This window comes from Tenrec ecaudatus, chromosome 4 (genome assembly GCF_050624435.1).
Source record: "Tenrec ecaudatus isolate mTenEca1 chromosome 4, mTenEca1.hap1, whole genome shotgun sequence".
NCBI classification, from domain to species: Eukaryota; Metazoa; Chordata; class Mammalia; order Afrosoricida; family Tenrecidae; genus Tenrec; species Tenrec ecaudatus.
In genome coordinates, this window is record NC_134533.1 from 156,525,495 (window position 1) to 156,545,336 (window position 19,842).

Below are 19,842 nucleotides of genomic sequence, written 5' to 3' on the forward strand. Positions count from 1 at the left end.
TTCTGATGAACTATTTCTACCCCCAGTGGTTTTAGATAATAAATTATGGACTTGTACTTTGGATCTGAGCATTTTGTCCTTTTTATTGCAATATTATTTTCTGATAAAACCCATTCTGTGACAATGAAGGTATGGGAGAAATATGAATTATGATACAAACTCCAAAATATATAAAGTGAAAGAAAGTACAATGCAGTTCCCTGTTTGTGTTAAAATATATATGTATACAGAAAGGAGGAAACATACACAGACACTACATAAAAAAATCTTTAGAAGGTTAAGCAAAAAGCTGGTATCAAATTGAGATCCGTGATGGGAAGAATTCTCGCTATGTGCACATTTATATTTGTAGTATTCACTTATTTTATTGTAGTGTAGTGGTTTATGCATTAAGCTTCTATTCCAAAGTCAGCAGTTTAAAAACACTAGCTGTTTGTGGGAGAAAGATGAGACTTTCTACCCCTGTGAAGATCTATAGTCTCAGAGACCCACAGGGCAATTCTACCCTGGCCTATGGGTCAGAGTGGATGGAATCCACCTGATGGCAGGGAGTTAAGTTGGTTGTTATTTTTTATTTAAATTTTAAATTGCATAACTAAATGTAGGAATATGTTCTTTTCATTAAAAACAAAGATGCATTTCATTTTCAGCTCTCATAAATGTAATAATTTTGTTAATGATATAAAGAATAAAATAGTCATTCATATGAATGACTATTACACTTTGTTGTAATTGATCCCTGTCATTTATTTCTAGGAATACACCCAGAGAAAGTTATAGAACCCCTGGAATATCTAAACATTGAATATGAATGTACTAGAAGCAGGAAATAGAGATAAATGGCTATAGAGGAGTTCTAATCAGAGGAGGTGGGAATTTGAAACCATGAGGATAGTGTCTGAACAGAGAGGAAGGTTTGGACACATTTTCAAGACAAACTAGTTAAGACGGGGGAGCAAGCAAAGTGTATTTTAGGCAAAGGACATCCAGGAGCTAAAAGAAAGTGAAGAGAATCCAATGCAGGCCTCTTTGGAGGAAGAAAGACGGACCAGGAGGAGATTAAATTGTATGAAGACAGCAGTGTTGTTGGTAGTGGAAAGATTTCTTAATAGTTTTCTACCATGTGATAATATTACAATTTCTTGTTAAGATAAGGGTTGATATTTATGATAAAAGTAAACTACTGTTTGACCCAACAGAGTGAGAAAGTGAACAATTTACTACTATTGAATTAGTATAGACTGAAATTAGGCAAAAGGCACAGCTGTTTGCTGCCTTTCACTAAATGTATATTTAAATTGTCATATATATTTATATATATTTACATGCACAAATGTATGTAGCTTGGTTCTAGCAACAGTGCCATTTACAGTGAAAATTAATAAATACTTAAAATATGTTTGATGTTTATATTTTCTTTGATGCTACTTTGTTTTTCAATATTAAAACAATCATAATCCCCAATTTGTAGTGTGCATTAAGCTAAAAAAATAATGTGAGGGAAGAAGTTATTATTTTGATATTTTATGTACTCAGAAGCATTATTTATAAAAGCTAAAGTGAATTAAAATTGTAAAATATTGTACTTGAATCTTTTTGTCCTTCATTGACTTAAGCATCTACAACATTCTTTTTGTCAGTGGAATACCTATTTTAGGGGTACATCTTTTATATAGAAACTTTTTCCATTCTTGTGAATTATTTTCCTCTTAAAACAGCCTTATTATGAACATTATTAAAGACACATGAAAAAATTATAAGGGATTATAAAGCATTTTTGAAGTAAGCATAAATTGTAGCAGACATGGGTTTAGCAACCATTTAGAACTTTTATTCTTCTATTTTAGGGAATCTGGAAACATCAAAGCTGGATTAGAACATCTGGTAAGTTCTAATTTTCTCTTGAACATTTGCAACATCTTTGATATCTGCATTCTAAAAGAACACTTTTGAATGAGCTTTGAATACCTTGTATTGAGAAAGTCAACCATTTCCCCAAGGGTCAGCTTACTGTTATTATGTGAAAGCTCTTACATTTTCATTTATCTTACCATTTCAAGGGAATTTTAAATTTTTTTAAATTAGTTTTTTTTATGTAAAGATGAAATAAAATGGATAACAATCCGTGGATTGATGATTGCTTTAATTATAAACAAAAATTGTGTGGTGTAGAATTTTTGGCATATCTTGATCTGACATAAACAAGCTTGTGTTTTAAAAAACACACAATTAAATATTGCATGCATAAATACGGGATGCTTTAGCAATTTAACAGCTTTGAAAGAAGTACTGCGCAGCTTTGTTTTTCCCAGTGTCTTTGCTTAATGAATAATACATTGATTTAAATTCCATTCAGTTTTAGAATATAAAGTAATTGAGTTGCAGAATTTTGGGCTTAAGTAAACATTTTTAAAGAACAAGTGAAGTAACATGAAAATGTGTCTATTAATCAAAAAATTGGGAAAACGGTTGTCCTGTAACAGGTCCGCAATTCTTTGTGCGCGTCACATTGGGTGTTCCTTATAGCATCAGTAGTTCATTTACACAGCATTGTCAAGTCATGCTCTGGTTTAGGTTGGATCCAAATGCTGAATAATTAGTCATAGAGATTCTTTTGTAAATACAGTCTAAGTACTTTTTTAATGCAAGGCTTCATTTGTATATCATACAGGAGCTTTGTTAACTATTAATGTGTTTTGGGTCTGCTTCCACCAAAACAAACAGCACCCAGAGACTGCCTCATTTTCATGTGGTGGCTTTAAACTTGGAAGAGTTTTTAGATTTTTCTTTCAAAAAAGTGAAAACTGAAGAAACCAGACATTAAAAATTACCCTAAACTGATATGGTATTTATTAAAAAGCTAGTATCCTAGCTAGAAAATTTGAGCTACATATTTGTCAAGATTAGGAGTAAATAATATTATTATTTTCATAAAATAATTTTCTGAACCTCTTATCAGTTTATAAAGGTTTTTCACACGTCTTTATGATATATGCATATTATATGATAAGGAACATAACCCTGTGTAACCGGTGGCATCTAAGAAGGAAGAGTAGCATAATGTCACATGATTTATATTTTTACTTCTGTTGTAAGTTACAAGGGGGTTTCAGACGTTTGTGGAAAAATTCCACTGTCTTTTAATTTTATTTTCCTGTGAACTTTTTGATGTTCCTCATACTAGCTATTAAAAAGACATTATATTTCTATTGTTTATGTTCCTCAGTAAATAATGGGTTTGTTTCTGTTGTATAAATTTCTTCTTTTTTAGTGATTACTTCTACCATTGCTACTATATTTATAATGTTAGGTAGGAGCCCCAGGTGGTACAGTAATTGAAGCACTCTACTCCCCAGCTGCTCCATGGGGAACTCTCCAGCCAAGCCATGGGATGCTAATGTAGCAATCTACTCCCATAAAGATTTGCAGCATTTTACTATCATGGGTGGTTCTACTCTGTTGTAGAGGGTTGCTATGAGTCAAAATAAACGCAAGGGTGGTGGTTTGGGTTCATAATTGTATACAGCAGTAGTTTTCTAACTGAGCCTTGAGCTATCAAGGAGGTTGCCCAGAACAGATGGACCCCCAGATTTCTTTTTTTCTTTTAATACTTTTATTGGGGCCGCTTACATCTCTCATCACAATCCATACATTCCTCCAATGTGTCAAACACATTTGCACATATGCCACCATCATCATTTTCAAAGCATTCTCTGCCCACTTGAGCCCCTGATATCTGCTCTTCATTTCTTCCCTGTCCCCCCCCCCCGCCCACCCTCCTTCATGAAGCCTTGATAAATTATAGATTATTTTCCCATATTTTACATCATCCTCCATCGCCCCTTACCCACTTTTCCATTATTCATCCCCATGGAAGAGGGTTCTAGATTGATCCTTTATCCCCCCACCCTCCCCTAATCCTCTTGGTATCTCTACTCTCATTGTTGGTCCTGAGGGGTTTATCTATCCTGGATTCCTTATGTTGAGGGATAATATCTGTAGCAGCGTGCATGTTCTAGTCTCAGCCGATTTGTAAGGTAGAATTGAGGTCATGATTGTAGGGTGAAGGAAGCACCAAAGAGCTAGAGGAAAGTTGTGTGTTTCATTGGTGCTATACTGCACCCTGACTGGCTAGTCTCTTCCGTTGACCCTTCTGTAAGGGTATGCCCACTTGTCTACAGATGGGATTTGGGTTTCCACTCTGTGCTCCCCCTCGTACACACTGATATGATTTTTTTGTTCTGGGTCTTTGATGCCTGATCCCTTCGCCACCTCATGATCACACAGGCTGGTGTGCTTCTTCCATGTGGACCATATTGTTTCTGAGCTAGATGACCGCTTGTTTGTCTTCAAGCCTTTTAAGACCCCAGATGCTGTATCTTTTGATAGCTGGGCACCATCAGCTTTCTTCACCACATCTGCTCATGCACCTATTTTGTCTTAATTGATCGCCAACAAAACAATAGCAACAGAGGCAAAAAACAAACACAAATAACAATAACAACAAGAAAGCCACTGACAAAAATGGAAAAGCCTATAAATAGTTCAAGGTCTGTTTGTTGGCCTTTACGAGTGTTTTCCAGTTGAGTCTGATGGGGGTGTTATACTCTTGTCTCCCAAGTCTATTTTTGGTATTCCCCGGTGTTTCATCACTCTGCGCCCCCTGCTGCTCTGCTGCGTGCCCTCAATGCCGCGCCCCAGCGTGATGGGACCAATCTGTACACTATTCTCGCATTGTGTCTCCAGTGCTGTTCCCAGAGTCGTGGTTCAGTGAGGGACGCCCTACGGTCCTCCATGTGCATTGTCTGCCCTGAGCAGGAACATCTTCCTTGGGGTTTGGGGACCAGGATGTCCTCTCCTCCCTCTCCATCCCTTTGCATTTCTCCCTTTTGCTCTAATCCTATGCACCCCTCTCCCCAAGCTGTAGCTCCAGTGCTGTCCTCTGAAGTACATTCTTCTGAGGTGGGGCTAGGGGTGGCAGTGGGGGAGATTTCCACATAATTGGGATTGGGGCTTGGCCTCCAGATTTCTTTTTTTTTAAATCATTTTATTGGGGGCTCATACAACTCTTATCATAAGCCATACGTACATCAATTGTATAAAGCACATTTGTACATTCGTTGTCTTCATCATTCTCACACATTTGCTCTCCACATAAGCCCCTGACATCAGGTCCTCTTTTTTTCCCCTCCCTCCCCATTTCCCCCTCCCTCATGAGCCCTTGATCATTTATAAATTATTATTTTGTCATATCTTACACTGTCCAACGTCTCCCTTCACCCACTTTTATGTTGTCTGTCCCCCAGGGAGGAGGTTATATGTAGATCCTTATAATCGGTTCCACCTTTCTACCTCACCCTCCCTCCACCCTCCTGGTATTGCCACTCTAACACTGGTCCTGAAGGGATCATCCATCCTGGATTCCCTGTTTCCAGTTCCTATCTGTACCAGTATACATCCTCTGGTCTAGCTAGATTTGTAAGGTAGAATTGGGATCATGATAGTTGGGCGGGGAGCATTTAGGAACTAGAGGAAAGTTGTATGTTTCATCGTTGCTACTGCAACCTGACTGGCTGGTCTTCTCCCCGCGACCCTTCTTTAAGGGGATGTCCCGTTGCCTACAGATGGGCTTTAGGTCTGCACTCCCCTTCATTCACAATGATATGATTGTTTGTTCTTTGATGCCTGATATCTGATCCCTTCGACACCCCATGATCACACAGGCTGGTGTGTTTCTTCCATGTGGGCTTTGTTGCTTCTGAGCTACATAGACACTTGTTTTCCTTCAAGTCTTTAAGACCCCAGGTGCTATATCTTTTGATAGCTGGGCTCAGCTTTCTTCACCACATTTGCTTCACCTGCTTTGTCTTCAGCAGTTGCGTTTGGAAGGTGAGCATCATGGAATGCCAGTTTAATAGAACAAAGTGTTCTTGCATTAAGGGAGTACTAGATTGGAGGGCCTCCAGATTTCTGATGTCCATTTTAACTATAGTAGTTCCTACATTTTTATTGTAGAGTAAACTTTTGAACTTTCTTAGGAGATTTCATCTGAAGAAAGAGTTCTATACCTAAGAAGGATGTTAAATCCTTTGATGAACCCTATGCACTTAATAAAGTCAGGAGTAAGTGTGATAATTATGCTTCCTCTTCTTGACCCTATGTTTGATTTTGATCTGGGCAATGGGTGGCAGCAGTAGTTCCAAAGCACTGAGGTTTTGGGATTTGGTAGCCAGTATTACCATGTAGGTAAATAGTGAGATAAAGATGATTTAATGCATTTTATTTAAGTTGCTTGAAAAACCCTAATTTTAGCATTGTAAAATTGATTAAACTTAACATGTGTACCATTTGTCTCTCAGTTTGCATGTCATTGTGATTCTCCAGCTGTGTCACCAGTGTGTCACATGCCAGCAGGATCACCTGTGGTAGACAGATTTCATCATCACTTCCAGACTGACAGACTAGGAAGAAGAAATATGTTGTCTACTTGTATGGGATTAGCCACTGAAAACCTTGTGAATAGTATGAGAACATTGTTCTAATATAGTGACAGAAGATGAGCTCTTCAGTTTGAAAGCATTCCAGATATGACTGAAGAAGATCTGCCTCCACAAAGTACAGTTAACCATATTGACACAGAAGAAGCAAAACTTTTGGACCCTTCATTTAGTGGTAGGACAGGACTCAAACTGAGAAGAAGCACTTGCGGACATCTAATTATAATTGGAACATGAAATACACACATTATGTATCTGGGAAAATTGGAAGTTTTCAAAATGGAATGGAACCCCATACGATCAGTATCCTAGGTATCAGTGTGCTGACATGGACAGGCATTGGCCATTTTGGAGTGGACAGCCTTATAATTCACTATGCTGACAATGAGATATTGAAGAGGAATGGCATTATATTTATCAAAAAGAACCTTTCAAGATCTATCTTGAAGTACTAGGCTGTTTGCGGTAGGCTTCTATCTTTAAACCTACCAGGAAGACCAGTTAATACAACTATTATATAATTTTACATAGTAACCTTTAAAGCCAGCGATGAAGCAATTAAAGGATTTCTTCAGTTTTGACCAAACAAGCCATCTGAGTACATTGATAATTACTGGTGGTTGGAATGTAAAAGTTGGAAACAAAGAGAAATGATCAGTAGTTGGAAAATACAGCCTGTATGATAAAAATGAAGTTGGAGATGACATAATAAAATGTTATCAGACCAATGACTTCTTCATTGCAAATACCCTTTTCCCCATCAACATATAGGTCTTTGCACATTCAGTATAATCCATGTCTTTGCAAGCTTCTCTTTGACATACTCTGTTGAGCTCTTTTACTTCATCATTTCTTCATCCAGTCACTTTAGTTAATCTAATGTTCAAGAGCAAGTTTGGAGCCTCTTCTCTTGTCTTTGGTCCTTAATGCTGAGTGAAACAAGTATGTTTTTGAGATGGTCTCTAAGTTCAGGTGGGATATATTCAAAGGCATATCTCGGTTCTCATGTACCTGTTTTAATTTTTTTTTCAGCTTTATCCTGAACTGGCAGATGAGTTGCTTGGGCTGATGATAATGAGCTTTCCTATCACTCTTCCTACAAATAGAGTTGATCTGAGTCATGCATATTCCATCTGGGCAGGCTCATGTGCACAGACTCATACAGACAGGTCACCACAGGGGGGTCACAGTGGGCTCCACCACTAGGACAGTTGTGGGACGGCGCAGTATTGAGCGGTGTTTGCACAGTTGCGCACAGGGTTGCTGTGGGTCAGCACTGATGACGCCACCAAACTACGGCAGCAACGACGGTGAAATGCCGAACACTGCGGGAAGGCCCTGAGGAAGACTGAATGAACACAATCATTGGACCAAGAAGATTGGCCGATGTTCAGCTGCTTCAAGCATATTATCAAGAAGCAATAGTGCTGAATGAAATATTTCAAGCTGTACTGCAGGCATTAGTTAAAAACAAATCTTAGGACATTCTTTTTAAAAAGTATTCCTTATTTTATGGCTACAGGATGTGCTTTTCTAAGCGAATCCTATGATTTCTCTATTCCATCCTTGGAATTAGCCCTTTCTTTACATGGTTTTATGAAATGGGTCATTATCAATTATTCTTCTAATGATCCCACATTTTAAAGATGGCTTCTAAGACCTTATTGCTTGCTTCTTTTTTGAAGCATTTCTTTATTTTATGGCACAACATTTTTTTTTTCTGAGATAATCTTATATTTTCTCTGTCCTATCCTGGAAATTAGCCCTTTCTTTACATTGCTTTATAGCAAGTCCGTCAGACAAAGTAGAATGTACTCTTAGGGTTGTACATCTTTATAAGAGCACACAGCTTCACCTTTCTGTTTTTAAAATAAATCATTTTATTGGGGGCTCTTATAGCAACCCATACATCAATTTTATGAAGTACAATTATACATATGTTGCCGTCATCATTTTCATAACATTTTCTTTCTACCTGAGCTCTTGGTATCAGCTCCTCTTTTTTCCTTCCCTTCCCCACCCTCCTATTCTTATGACCCCTTGATAAATTATAAATTAGTATTATTTTCATGTCTAACACCATCCACCCACATTTCTCCCTTCACCCACATTTCTATTGTTTGTCCCCCTCAGTGGGGGCTGGTTTATACATGGATCATTGTGGTCAGTTCCCCCTTTCTTCCCCTTCTTCCCCCACCTGTCCCCTACCCTCATAGTATCACTGCTCCCATTATTGTTCCTGAGGGATTTATCTATCCTGGATTCATGTGTCAAACACTCTTATGACAGCTTCATTTTCTAGTGTGGAGCACTGGTGCATTCGGACTTTTGGCATTTCAGTTACCCTCCCAGTGTGTGACCCACGGTAACACCAGGGCTTCACAAAGCTAGTGTGCTTGAGTTTTGGTTTGCACATTACCTTGCTCCTTTTTAAAAAGGAAAATGGTATTTAGAAATCATGTTCTTATGACATTCTCAGTATTTCTGGGCTATTTTTAGTCCCAGAGACAGATGCTAGACGGACAGAGATAAGTGGAGTTTTTCCTGTTTTTTAATTCATTAAGTATGTCAAGGACTTCATTTTATTTGGATCCACAATCAACCCCAGGTGAAGCAGCAGCCAGGGAATGAAATAATATTGCCTTAGGCATCTGTTACACAAGACCTAGTTCAAAGTTTAATTTTTTAATTAATTAGTTTATTTTTAACAGTTTCACCAACACGTAGTCCACATATCATATGTTTAAATGGCTTAATCACGTTCATAAGAGTTGTGCAACCATCAGACTATTAATTCCTAGATATTTCTTTTATCTTGTACTTGTTAGCTCTCCATTTCCCACCAGCCTCCCCTGCTGTGTCCCTTTGAAACTATTAATCCAGTTGTTGTCTCTATAGGTTTACATATACCAAAAAAAACATACAGAATCAAAACAGAACTCAAAAATTGTCCAACAAGAATGACAGAGTGAAACAGAGGAAAACCTCCATTGAAAACAGTAGAAAATATTGAAAACTGGGCTAATTACATATTGGATCAAGAGGGAGAACAAATGACCAGGTATCATATTTCTAAGCGCAGCTTTGGAAGACCGTATTCAATGGAACGTGCAGAGGTCATTTCAGAAAGCCACAAACAGAAGAGGGAGCTCAGTATAACTCACGCTGAGAGAACTGAAGAAAGAAAAGTCCAGCCTCTAACTCAGCGGGTCTCCACCTTCCTCAGGCCACGGCCCTTTCATACATTTCCTCGTGTGGTGAACCTCCAACCATAAAATTATTTTTATTGCTACTTCATAACTGCAATTTTGCTACTGTTATGAATCAGGTCTTCCCTGTGAAAGGGTTGTTCGACCCCCAAAGAGTCAGGACCCACAGGTTGAGAACTGCTGCTCTAATGGCAGTATTTAAGGATTAGATGGCTACAATGTTGAGCTGTGTAGGAGCTATCAAAAGAAAATAGATGGCATGTAATGGGTCAATTTATCTAAAACTGTTTGGTCGGCTAACAGTCATTTCAAGAAGTAGCATGTACTCAAAGAGCACTAGTACTGAAGGAAGAAAGCCAACCTACACTGAAGGCCTTGGTGTACAGCAGGACTCCAGTGGTGGACAGAATGCCACTTGAAATGTTCTAACATACTGATAAAATGCCGGAAATACTAACTAGAAATGTGAAGGACAACTACATGGCCAAACAACTGGAAGACATCCCTTATGTATATCCCTTTGTACAAAGAGCAGTGGCCCACGAGAATTCAGACAGTATAGAACAATAGCATTGCTATAACAAGCAAATCAAATTTTGCTGAAGATCATTCAGAAATGGTTGCAGCTGTACATTAACTGGGTACTGCCTGAGGTTCAGGTCAGATTCAGAAGAGGATGTGGAACAAGAGATATCACTGCTGATTTCAGAGGGAAATTGGCTGAAAGAGAATATCAGAAAGATGTTTACATATGTTTTATTGACCATACAAACATTTTCATCTATGCCCATTAAGTTTAAAACAGAATCATCATAATAATAAATTTTGGATAAAATATGAGAAGGATATGAATTCCAAAACATTTAATTTCCTCATTTGGAGCCTATCCAGAGACCTATTCAGAAATCATATGAATAGGAAAAAGGAATCCTTAATGGTTTAAAATCAGAAAATTTGTGTGTCAGGGTTGTTTGCTTTTACCTTACTTATTCAATCTATATACTGGGCAAATACTCTGAGAATCTGGACTACATGAAGAATGGGGTGTTCCAATTAGAAGAAGGAAAGCTTATTAACAGCTTTCTATATGCAGATACCATAATCTTGCTTGCTGAAAGTGAGGAGGACTTGAAGCACTTGCTGATGAAAATCAGACTGTAGCCTTCATTATGGATTATAATTCATCGTCAAGAAGAACGACATCCTCACAACTGGACCAATGGGTAATATTATGATAAATAGAGAAAAGATTGAAGTTGTCAAGGATTTCATTTTGGTTGCATCTACAATCAAAATCCATGGGAGTAGAAATCAAGAAATCATGATATTTTGCATTGAGCCTATCTGCTGTACAAGACCTCTTTAAAGTGTTGAACAAAGACATCAGTTTGAGGACTAAAAGGCGCCTGACCCAATCCATGACGTGTGTGATTGTTGGACAATGAATAGGGAAGACCATAGGTGAATTGATATATTTGAATTATGAAGTATAGCCAAAGAATATTCAACGTACCATAGAGTGCCAAAAGAACAAGCAAATCTGCCTATGAAGAAATGTGGACTTGTAAAAGCAAGGTTGATAAGATTTCATTTCACATATTTTGGATCTTTTATCAGGAGCCACCAGTCTCTGGAAATGGATATCATGCTTGGTAAAGTGACTTGGCAGCAGCAATGGCCTCCTTCATCACAAGTGTGAGGATGAAGTAGGACCAATGTGTTGGAACCGATTTGATGGCATGTAACAACATTAACAATAATACCTTGTGAAAAACAAACTTAAAAAGCAGTTATTTATTTGCATTGTAGTCATTTACTTGAAATATAGTTGTAATCATTTGCTTTTGGTCACCTGCTAATGGTTTCAATAGGGTTTAAATACAAGATAAGCCAAAAAATAATGATCGTATATAAGATGGGAATTCCTGGAGAAGACAACAAAATGATTGTGTAAAACTCGTATATAGTATTAATATATAAAAATTATTTCTGAAAAAGATACAGCTTAAATCTACATATAAAAGACCCGCTGTGTATCAGGAAAGTCAACCAGGAACACTCAGAGAGTTAGCCTTGTGAGACTAGACTTGAGGGACAATGAAAAGTCCTCAAAACTTCAAGACAAAAAGAGAAAGCGTTTGTGGTATTTCTTCTCTTCGTAATTCTCTAGGAGTGGTGTAATCTGTAGAACTATTGATCTGAAGAAAAAACAAAACATTTTCTTGAGGGTGTATAAGGAGATGTGGATTCAGGCACTGGACACTGTCCTCTAGCCTAGGATATCCTTCTTCCTAGATTCTTAGCAATGACACATTTGACTTCTAGCCCCAATTTGTCAACATGTTGCCACCATAAAATGCAAGTTTCATGCTGATTTCTCTATTTGTAAAGTATTTCACCTATGCTATATTCTGGGTCTTCAAAACGGTCCTTTAGATCCATAAAACTGTTATATGTGAAAACAAAAGTTTAGATTATATGGTTAGAACTATGAATGTGAAATAGGGTCAAGAATACAGAGTCCCCCTCACCTCTTCTAAGAGAGATATTTTAAAGATTATTTTGCTTACCGAATATATCACTTGTCAATGAAAATAGGGGTATCTTAATAAAGAAGAAGAACTTGTTTCGAACATAGAAGTGGAGAAGCACAGGACTCTGTGGTAGTCAGTCATCACTAATCCCTTTTTATAAAATCCCTTTTTATATTCACTTTCATGTGAAAGTCTTCTTCCTAATTAATTGAATGAAAGGAAAAGTGGAATTTGAAACACCATGCGTTTTAGTTAAAAGTTGCCGCATATTTATAGATTTATGCATCATTACAACAACTATTTAGTCCAGGTGAATCCCACTTACTGTTTACTTAGTTTTTCCCAAAGGTGAAAGTGTATAAAACTGTATTTCATTATCACAGACAGAATAGTGTCATTGACACAATCTACCACTCTCAGATTTATCTCTTTCTGCTTCTAGAAAGAGATATTTGGTTCTCTACAGTTTTGTCACACCTGTGTATTTGGTCTTCTACAGTTTTGTCACACCTGTGTATTCGGTCTTCTACAGTTTTGTCACACCTGTGTATTCGGTCTTCTACAGTTTTGTCACACCTGTGTATTCGGTCTTCTACAGTTTTGTCACACCTGTGTATTCGGTCTTCTACAATTTTGTCACACCTGTGTATTCGGTCTTCTACAATTTTGTCACACCTGTGTATTTGGTCTTCTACAGTTTTGTCACACCTGTGTATTTGGTCTTCTACAGTTTTGTCACACCTGTGTATTTGGTTCTCTACAGTTTTGTCACACCTGTGTATTTGGTTCTCTACAGTTTTGTCACACCTGTGTATTTGGTCTTCTACAGTTTTATCACACCTGTGTATTTGGTCTTCTACAGTTTTGTCACACCTGTGTATTTGGTCTTCTACAGTTTTGTCACACCTGTAGGTTTAGTTTCTGTGTTTACCACCACAGTCACTAACTGTTCCATTGCCACAAAGATCCTTCTTGTCCTTTTGGAACTACACCCACTTCTCTCCAGCATTTCCTTGCCCTCCCTTCCACAGCTCCTGGCAACTCTTGATGCGCCACCATTTCTAAGACAGAATAATTTCTAAGGCAGAATATAAATAGATCATATAGTATGTCACCTTTGGACATCAGGTCTGTTTACTTAGCTTAGTGCCTTTGAGATTCATCCAAGTTGTTGCATATATCAAAATTTATTATTATTTTCTCTTCTACTGAATAGTAATATATGATAACAAGCCCCTGGGTAGAGCTTGACTAGTAGCCAAACAAACTTGGTGGTTTAGAAACACCCAGAGGCACCCCGGAAGCCAGGCCTGGTGATCTGCTTCTGCAAAGTGACGGCCTTGAAATCCCAATGGAGTAGTGTTTTTGTGCTTACATGGGGTCACCACAAGTCAGAATCAACCCAGGAAACAACTAGCAGCAACAATCCGTGGTATGTATGTGCCACAGTCATGTAACCAGATAATAGCAATACCTTGATTATGCAAGGAAAAGTTGTGATTCTTTGGAAGGTAGAAACCAAATCTGAATTTCTCACATTTGTATCATCACTATACAGAAGACAAATACTTTTTAAATTAAATATAAAAAATATAAAGAGCACATTAAGTAAGAAAATGCAGTAAAATCAAAGTATAGGTTTGAACAATAGACAATTTTATTATTTTGTGAATCACTCTGGATTCTAATTGCTTTGAACTGTTGTGCTCAGGTGGCAAGGGCTGTGACAGTTTTCCAACTAAGAGGGGAGCCACTGAGTAGATGAGGGTCAGCCATTCCTTAGAACATAACCAAACCCACTGCCATTGATTTGATAGGGTGTCCTGCGCTGTGAATCTTTCCTGGGGCAGAAAGTCCCACTTTTCTCTCTCAGAGCAGCTGAAAGATTCAAACTGCTAACCTTGTTTTAGCAGCCCACAGTACCACCACGGCTCCTTACTTTAACCCAAAGTAGCATTCATTCTTAAAGCTTGTTTTATATCTTTGGTTTCTACCCTGATTACCTTCAGAAAAAGGATTCTCCTGTTTTGAAAACAGTGGTCTGGAAAAGTTGGAAATACTTCTCTAGTATAAATCTGTGAGTCCTAGGTTCTTATAGGGGAGGAGGAAGAGGCAGAAGAACCAAAGATTATTATAGAGGATTCAAAAGAGCAACATGCAGTAAGCATTAAGCTGAGTAAATATGACTCATGCTGATTTTCAAATATATCATGCCAGTGTAGTTGACTGTTGAAAACATGGATTTAAACTGAGTGGGTTTACTTACATGGATTTTAAAGACAAACAAAGCATCAGATAAACAGCAGTTCGTTTCTCTAGTAAATTGCATATCAAAGTAAAAAGCGATCTTGGTGTTCTTGTGTCCTTTCCACTGTGTCTAATGCATAACAAGTAACTCCGTGAGATGCCGATGAAGTGCCTCTAGTGATGGTGGAAGTGCTCCTAAGAAGCAGAGCCATGTAATAACATGACTAGAAAAAGTTGAATTGCGTGTAAGGTACCATAAATTCAGGTCTGCTCCTGCAGGAGACAGGGATTTCAAGACATGTGAACCCAGCATAAGAAATGTTGGGAAGAAAAGCAAATGGAAATGTGTGAAGCTATCCCTGCCTCCGTGCATCCAAACCAAACCATGCTATTGAGTCATTTCTGACCCGTAGCAACCCTATCGGATAGGATAGACCTTCCCCCGTAGGTTTCCTAGGCTGTGCATTTTCACAGGAGTAGAAAGTCTTGTCCTTCTCCGCAGCCACTGTGGTTTCAATGTCTGACTCTGTGGTTAGCAGCCCACTGGGTATTCCACTGCACCACAGGGTTCTAGCGGACACGAAGGCTTTGTACTTTTTGTGAAACGAAATACCTGTTACTTCAGATTAAAAAGAAAAAAAAACTTGCATGTGGGTGCAGTACGTAATGCATAGCATACAGATATGTGTTCATCAGCTTTGTATGTTATTGGTAAGACCAACACATGGATTTTCAACTGCCAGGTGGATTGGTACTGCTCAATTCTATCTTGTTCAAACGTCAAATGTGTTTTGATTAATAGCATGAGATTCATTGAGCAAATCACAGAATTACAGTGTTTTCTAGTTATTTATAAAACTGACAAACAGCTATGTGGTGGTGGGTATATGGGAGTTTGTGAAAATTTTTACCTCAGAAAGAGAAATACCTCATGGAAAATGTTGGAAATCACTGTTGAGTAGCCCTAGAATCTTAAGTCTTGAATGGGTAATCAGCAAGTCTAAACACCAAGGATTTCAAAGATCTCTGTGCCTATATCCCATTTAAATACTTAAAGAAAATAAGTGGAAATGCTGCTTTTAACATTGTACTTAATTTGATTTTTAAAGGAACGTAATTTATTTTTATTTAGCAAAGAATCATTTGTAGATTACAGGCAGTCTGCTGTCTACCCCAGTGTTAACACTGAAGGCTTGGAGGATTGGAGGAGGTGGTCCTCTTGCTCCGCACTGTCTTTGGTTAGTAACACACTGAAAATAGGGAAAATGGACTCCAGGTGTCCTGGTATCCAAAGAGAACTGACCCTGTGTCTTCCTGCATTTTTTGTTGAAATATTCTGGGTCATGTAAAAACTAATTTCCCGTATTGGACTACTAAATGAGGATTAACATGCTTATTTCTGGATGGTTTTTAATCCCTACTCAGAGTTGGTAATACTGATAGGTGTTTTTATAATTATGAAAAGGTACAGTAGCTAGAGTCTTGCCATATGATTAGAATGTAGCTGATATATACTATAAGTACGTTATAAAAATAGAACTGTTCTTTCCTTATGGAGGAGGGCTTGAGATCAGAAAATATTTGTTTAAACTATGTGAAATAGCTTTTTTTTTAAGATAAAAATTACTTTCTGGGTTTTTGGCTTGAAAGAGGGACTATTGTGCTGTGCCCCTGTTGAAGTGAATTATCCTGATCAGTAGGATGTTCCTAAGACTCCCTTAGTTTTCCTTTCTGAAAAGTCAGAAGCACTGAGATGGGTTAGCAGAGTGACCTAGCTACCTTTAAAGTAGTTCTGAATCACAGGAGTATCTTGTTCAAATGCAGATTCTGATTCTCTGGGTTTGAGGTAGGATTTAGGATTTTGTATTTCAAGAAGCTCTGAATTCATACTTATACTTCAAAGTAATACTAATTTCTAGTAGCAAAAATAAAAAATACAAAGCTTCAGAGTAATCCCAAGTACTATTGATAGTTATACTTTCAGTCCACAGATTTAGAGGGACAAAGAATTAATCACCTTACCCTGTGAGAGGGGAGCCATGGTGGGATATTGGGTTACAAATTAGGCTGCTAATCTGCTAAGTCAGTAGTTCGATACCACCAGCTGCTCTGCAGGAGAAAGATGGAACTTTCTACTCTCATAAGGAGTTGTAGTCTCCTAGCCGAGAGGTGCAGTGCGACACTCACTATGGGAGCGCTATGAATTGCAGTCAACTCAATGGCAGTGAGTTTGAGAGTGAGTTGACCCTGTAAGAGTCACAGAAGCACCTTTTTTTCCCCTCCTTTATTTTGGTTTAAGAAATTAAGTTGTATTTTTTTTTTTTGGTATTTCGTTGGACACTAGGGTTAATACTGTTTTTAGCCATAGGCAGACAATTAGATATGTGCTAATAAATCTTTTAGTAAAAACGGTTACATGTGTTTACAACTTTAAATGGGACTTGCTTTCTATTAATAGCTGAATAGGGAAAGAACTCTGGAGCCATACCTGTGGGTTGTTTCTCTTGTAGAAGCCTCATTCATGTTTCTTGTATTGCTTAGCGTTTGAGAGGGATGACCTCCTTGTCCTTGTGGTCAAGTTGCACAGCCTGACCGCTTCAAGTGTTGAAAAGGAGCTGTCCTTAATAGCTTGTTTAGCCATCAGTGGTTTGTAGGAATACAGACGCTGCCTGCCAGAAATGTAGGCAGGCTCGTTGCTGTTACATGCTCATCAATAATGCTGTCAGCTACTAATAAAAGCCCTTTCCTCTGTTTTAGGCTATTTTGCATGGAACTTACAAACCAAATGGATGTATTTCAGTTCATAGACCAATAGCTTTATTTAACTCAAGCATAAACCAGATGTGCTGCCATTTTAAAAATTCCATTAACATATAATATAAACTGGAAAATGCAAATAGAGAGTGTAAATCCAATCTTAAGCTCATTTGTCTTTTGTTACATTTAAAAATATTTCAGTTTTATTTTTATAATTCCCACTTTTGTTCTCAAAAAAGGTTTTTGAAGTGTGTCGAAATAAGTTTGAGACTCTAGGTACCTAAAATGCACAGATGTTTTCCCCATGCGCTGTAAAATCACGAAACACTGCTAAAAGATAGGTCTTTCCTCCTTTCAGTATTTGAGAATTTAAATATAATAGATCCCTCTTCTAGTGTTTTAAGCTCTTTTTCTTAACTAAAACAGTAAGCACCCCTGGGATTTGAGGTATTTGTGTATATAAAAACAGATTCTTTATTCACACTATGGTGGTAAGATAAGACAGCATGAAAGCTTTCTTTCCTGAAGACCAATTTTATAAGTCTCTCTCTCTCTGTTTTACAAACAAGTGTGTTGAATCAATGTGCTAAATTGAATTGGCTTTACTCTAGAACACATGTTAATACCGTCTTACTATGAACCATTTCTCAAGGAGCTCACAGGTCTCACATCCGAGGCCAGCTCATGCACGGGTCAGAAACGGCGCCGTTGCCAGCAATGCATTTCTCTGGAACAGTTCTGTCATTTAGGAGATATCAAGAGTCACTTCTCCGATGATTAACCAATACCCAGTAATTTAAACAACAAAAACTTGGGCCCCTTCTCTGCCATCTGGCTAACCAAGCCAAAGGAAGGTCTATTGCGTTTTTAAGGCACAATGGTCTTGTGAAAAATGGGGGTCAGCTAGCATTAAAATTGGTGTTATGCAATTTCATATTACTAATAGTTTCAGGTTCATTTTTATCTAGATAAAATTTATTTTCTGGCTTTTATGTATGTCTGATTATTAAAGCATATTAAAGTTAAATTTTTTAAGTGAAGTAAGAATTCCCACATTCTCTCAAAGGATCTGAATGCCAGACCATATTGAAACCGCCAGTACAGTTGAATACACACACACACACACACACACACACACACGAATACAAAATACGGAAATATATGTTACTGTGGATCAGGACTCTAGATTCTGTTTGTAGCAGAGAATTGACATTAGAAGTCAGAAGTACCTCGTGGTTATTTCAGGGTTTTCTTGACTTTGAGAGACTAACTCCTTAAGCATGACCATCGCAGGGTTGTTCTCTGTGCCTCCCGATCAAAGCACGAAGAGCTCCTGTGGAAAATGCTATTGACATAGGATACTTTCCTTCCCATTTGACACAGAATCGTAGCCTCTGTGTGTGAGCTGACCATACATGGTATGTTTATTTTAGCAAAAGCTTGTGCTGTGCTCTTACACAAGCTGTCAGCAAACATAATCATACTGTGTGACCTCCAGCAAGGCACACCTTGTCTCTGTTTCACTTCAAACGTTTTCTCCCTAGTTCTGATGTGAAAATATTGTCTGAAACCTTATCAGAGCATAGCACTTTCTCCAAATGCTTTATTATTATCATCATTATTATTGGGAAAGAAACAAATGAACACTTCCAGTTTTGTAAGTAACTTCATATTGCTAAAAACAGAATACCTCAATTCCAATATACAAAAAGATTGCTCTTTATCTACTCATACCCTCTATGTTTAAGAAACTTTGTCATATACTTTTTAAAACCATAAATAATGTTTATTGTAACAGGTCAGCAAGTATATTTAAAGGAAAATTGAATAGCTCTTCTAATACCTGTCCACCAATTCCGTGTTAGTACATTTATTCCTATCCCCTTTTCACCTCTTCACGGTTATATATGCACATGAATTGTGTAGCTTTTTGTTAATTCTATAAAGACAAAATCATCTTCTATTTGGTTTTGTAACTTGTATTTTATTTGTGCTGTGCTGCATTCAGTGTGTGTATATAATTGAATTGGGGTTTTGTTGAAATTCTGTCCGAAGTTATTGCTGTTCCCATTTTATTTGTGCTTTTTGGTGGAGTTCGGTCAAAATATTGGAAGTTAGCAATATTACTATTTTACTTAAAGCATTCACAGGGAAGTTTGAGGGCTATTCCATATGTATTTTAAGGATTACTTTTGATTACCTTGATTACAGTATGTGAAAGAATAAGAATCTGATAAAATTTATAATGGTCATAAAGAGAAAATTACAGGAGCTCTCTAATGTTTGAAAAAAAAAATAAAATTATTAGGGTTTTTATAATGGAAGTTTGACATTTTGAAATTAGTTTTCAGGTTTATTACAGATGAGTATTTTAAAATTTACCTGTAATTTGGTGTACTTCTTATAATATTATTGTATTTGCTGAATCATTTTATTTCCTTTTTGGCTATTTTTAATGGAATATTCAACTGTGTGTTCTCTTCAGCACCTCCTCTTGCAATATTGAATAGTATTGATTGAAATGTTTGGAAATTGAATGACAAGTAAATTGTTAATCTTATTGTCAGGAGAGCTATCACAGTTATTCTTTATTAAACC

At 37.5% G+C, this 19,842-nt stretch overlaps 1 protein-coding gene across 1 annotated transcript in view; it reads left to right on the forward strand.

Annotated features, from left to right (window-relative positions):
- RSRC1 (arginine and serine rich coiled-coil 1) overlaps positions 1-19,842 on the forward strand; it is a 463,476-nt gene that overhangs the window by 193,566 nt on the left and 250,068 nt on the right. Inside the window, exon 5 of the mRNA XM_075547871.1 lies at positions 1,848-1,884. Within this exon, the coding sequence (XP_075403986.1) occupies positions 1,848-1,884 (37 nt within the window). The remainder of the gene's footprint in view (positions 1-1,847; positions 1,885-19,842) is intronic.